The sequence below is a fragment of the Crocuta crocuta genome, unplaced genomic scaffold (assembly GCF_008692635.1).
Source record: "Crocuta crocuta isolate KB4526 unplaced genomic scaffold, BGI_CrCroc_1.0 scaffold197, whole genome shotgun sequence".
In the NCBI taxonomy this organism is placed as follows: Eukaryota; Metazoa; Chordata; class Mammalia; order Carnivora; family Hyaenidae; genus Crocuta; species Crocuta crocuta.
In genome coordinates, this window is record NW_027532002.1 from 8,280,987 (window position 1) to 8,281,996 (window position 1,010).

At 47.1% G+C, this 1,010-nt stretch overlaps 1 protein-coding gene across 1 annotated transcript in view; it reads left to right on the top strand.

The window, feature by feature from the left end:
• Positions 1-520: 520 nt before the first annotated feature.
• Positions 521-1,010, top strand: part of JAZF1 (JAZF zinc finger 1) — a 231,090-nt gene continuing 230,600 nt past the window's right edge. Inside the window, exon 1 of the mRNA XM_077775403.1 lies at positions 521-580. Coding sequence (XP_077631529.1) covers positions 559-580 — 22 coding nt within the window. The 5' untranslated portion in view covers positions 521-558. The remainder of the gene's footprint in view (positions 581-1,010) is intronic.

Genomic DNA, 1,010 nt, shown 5'->3' on the forward strand with positions numbered 1-1,010 from the left:
ATGGTCCTTCTTTTGACATCACGACACGGACTTGTTAACTTATCTGGGGCAAAGTAATGTATTTAGGCCAAATAATTTAAACATCCTCTCCCAGAACCTGAAAAAATAGCCCTGCCTAGGTAAACATGAGGCCCTTTGAAATTTTGCAGTGACTCCCATATAATACCGTTAGTTAACTATATTTTTATAAAGCATAGAAAGTGATAGAATACTTAGGGGGCACTCATCTCTGATTTTTTTTTTTTAACCGAAAGAAACTACTCTTTCTGAACATCTTTCCCAACATAAGTGATTGAGTTTCTTTGGCGTCTGGGTTCCTTTTCCATAGGCAGTTTCTTTCCAGTTGTGATTATTTTATTATGTTTTGCTCCTCATCAATCCTTCTGACCGTGCAATCGTGAGGTTGCTTTTGAACCTTCTCTCCCTTTGCCGCAGAGCGCAATCTGCACATCCTGGGTCTTGTGCGCGTGCGCATGGAAGGGACGTTACAGTGAAACCGGCCATAGCAGGGAGCGGTCACCCCTGCCGGGGTCGCCGGGCAGGGAGGACGATGCAGACATGAAGTCGGGGACGTTAACAGGTATATTCAGTGTGAGGAGGCGTGAGGATTCAGCGGTCCTCAAAAGGCAGTAGACTTTGGTGGATTACAGTGCACCTTGTAAAAGTGTCCGCTGTGGAGGGGAGAAGGTTTTAGGCAAAACCATTAAGAGACCAAGCCCAATGAAACTGCTTTGATTGAAAATGAAAATCAAGCAAAATGCAAAGATTCAGGCTCCAAGAGTCAGGTGGGGAGAATGTTCATGACTGTGATTTGCGAACCTTGGGCCTTCCCGTGTTGCTGGGCGGGCAGGGGGCAGCCTAAAGTCACCACACTTACAGGGCACATCAGAGGACTGACCCTCCATCTTAGAAATGAAAGGGCGTATGGGGCGCCTGGGTGGCCCAGTTGGTTGAGCGTCCAGCTTTGGCTCAGGTCATGATCTCATGGTTCATGGATTCGAGCCCTGCAT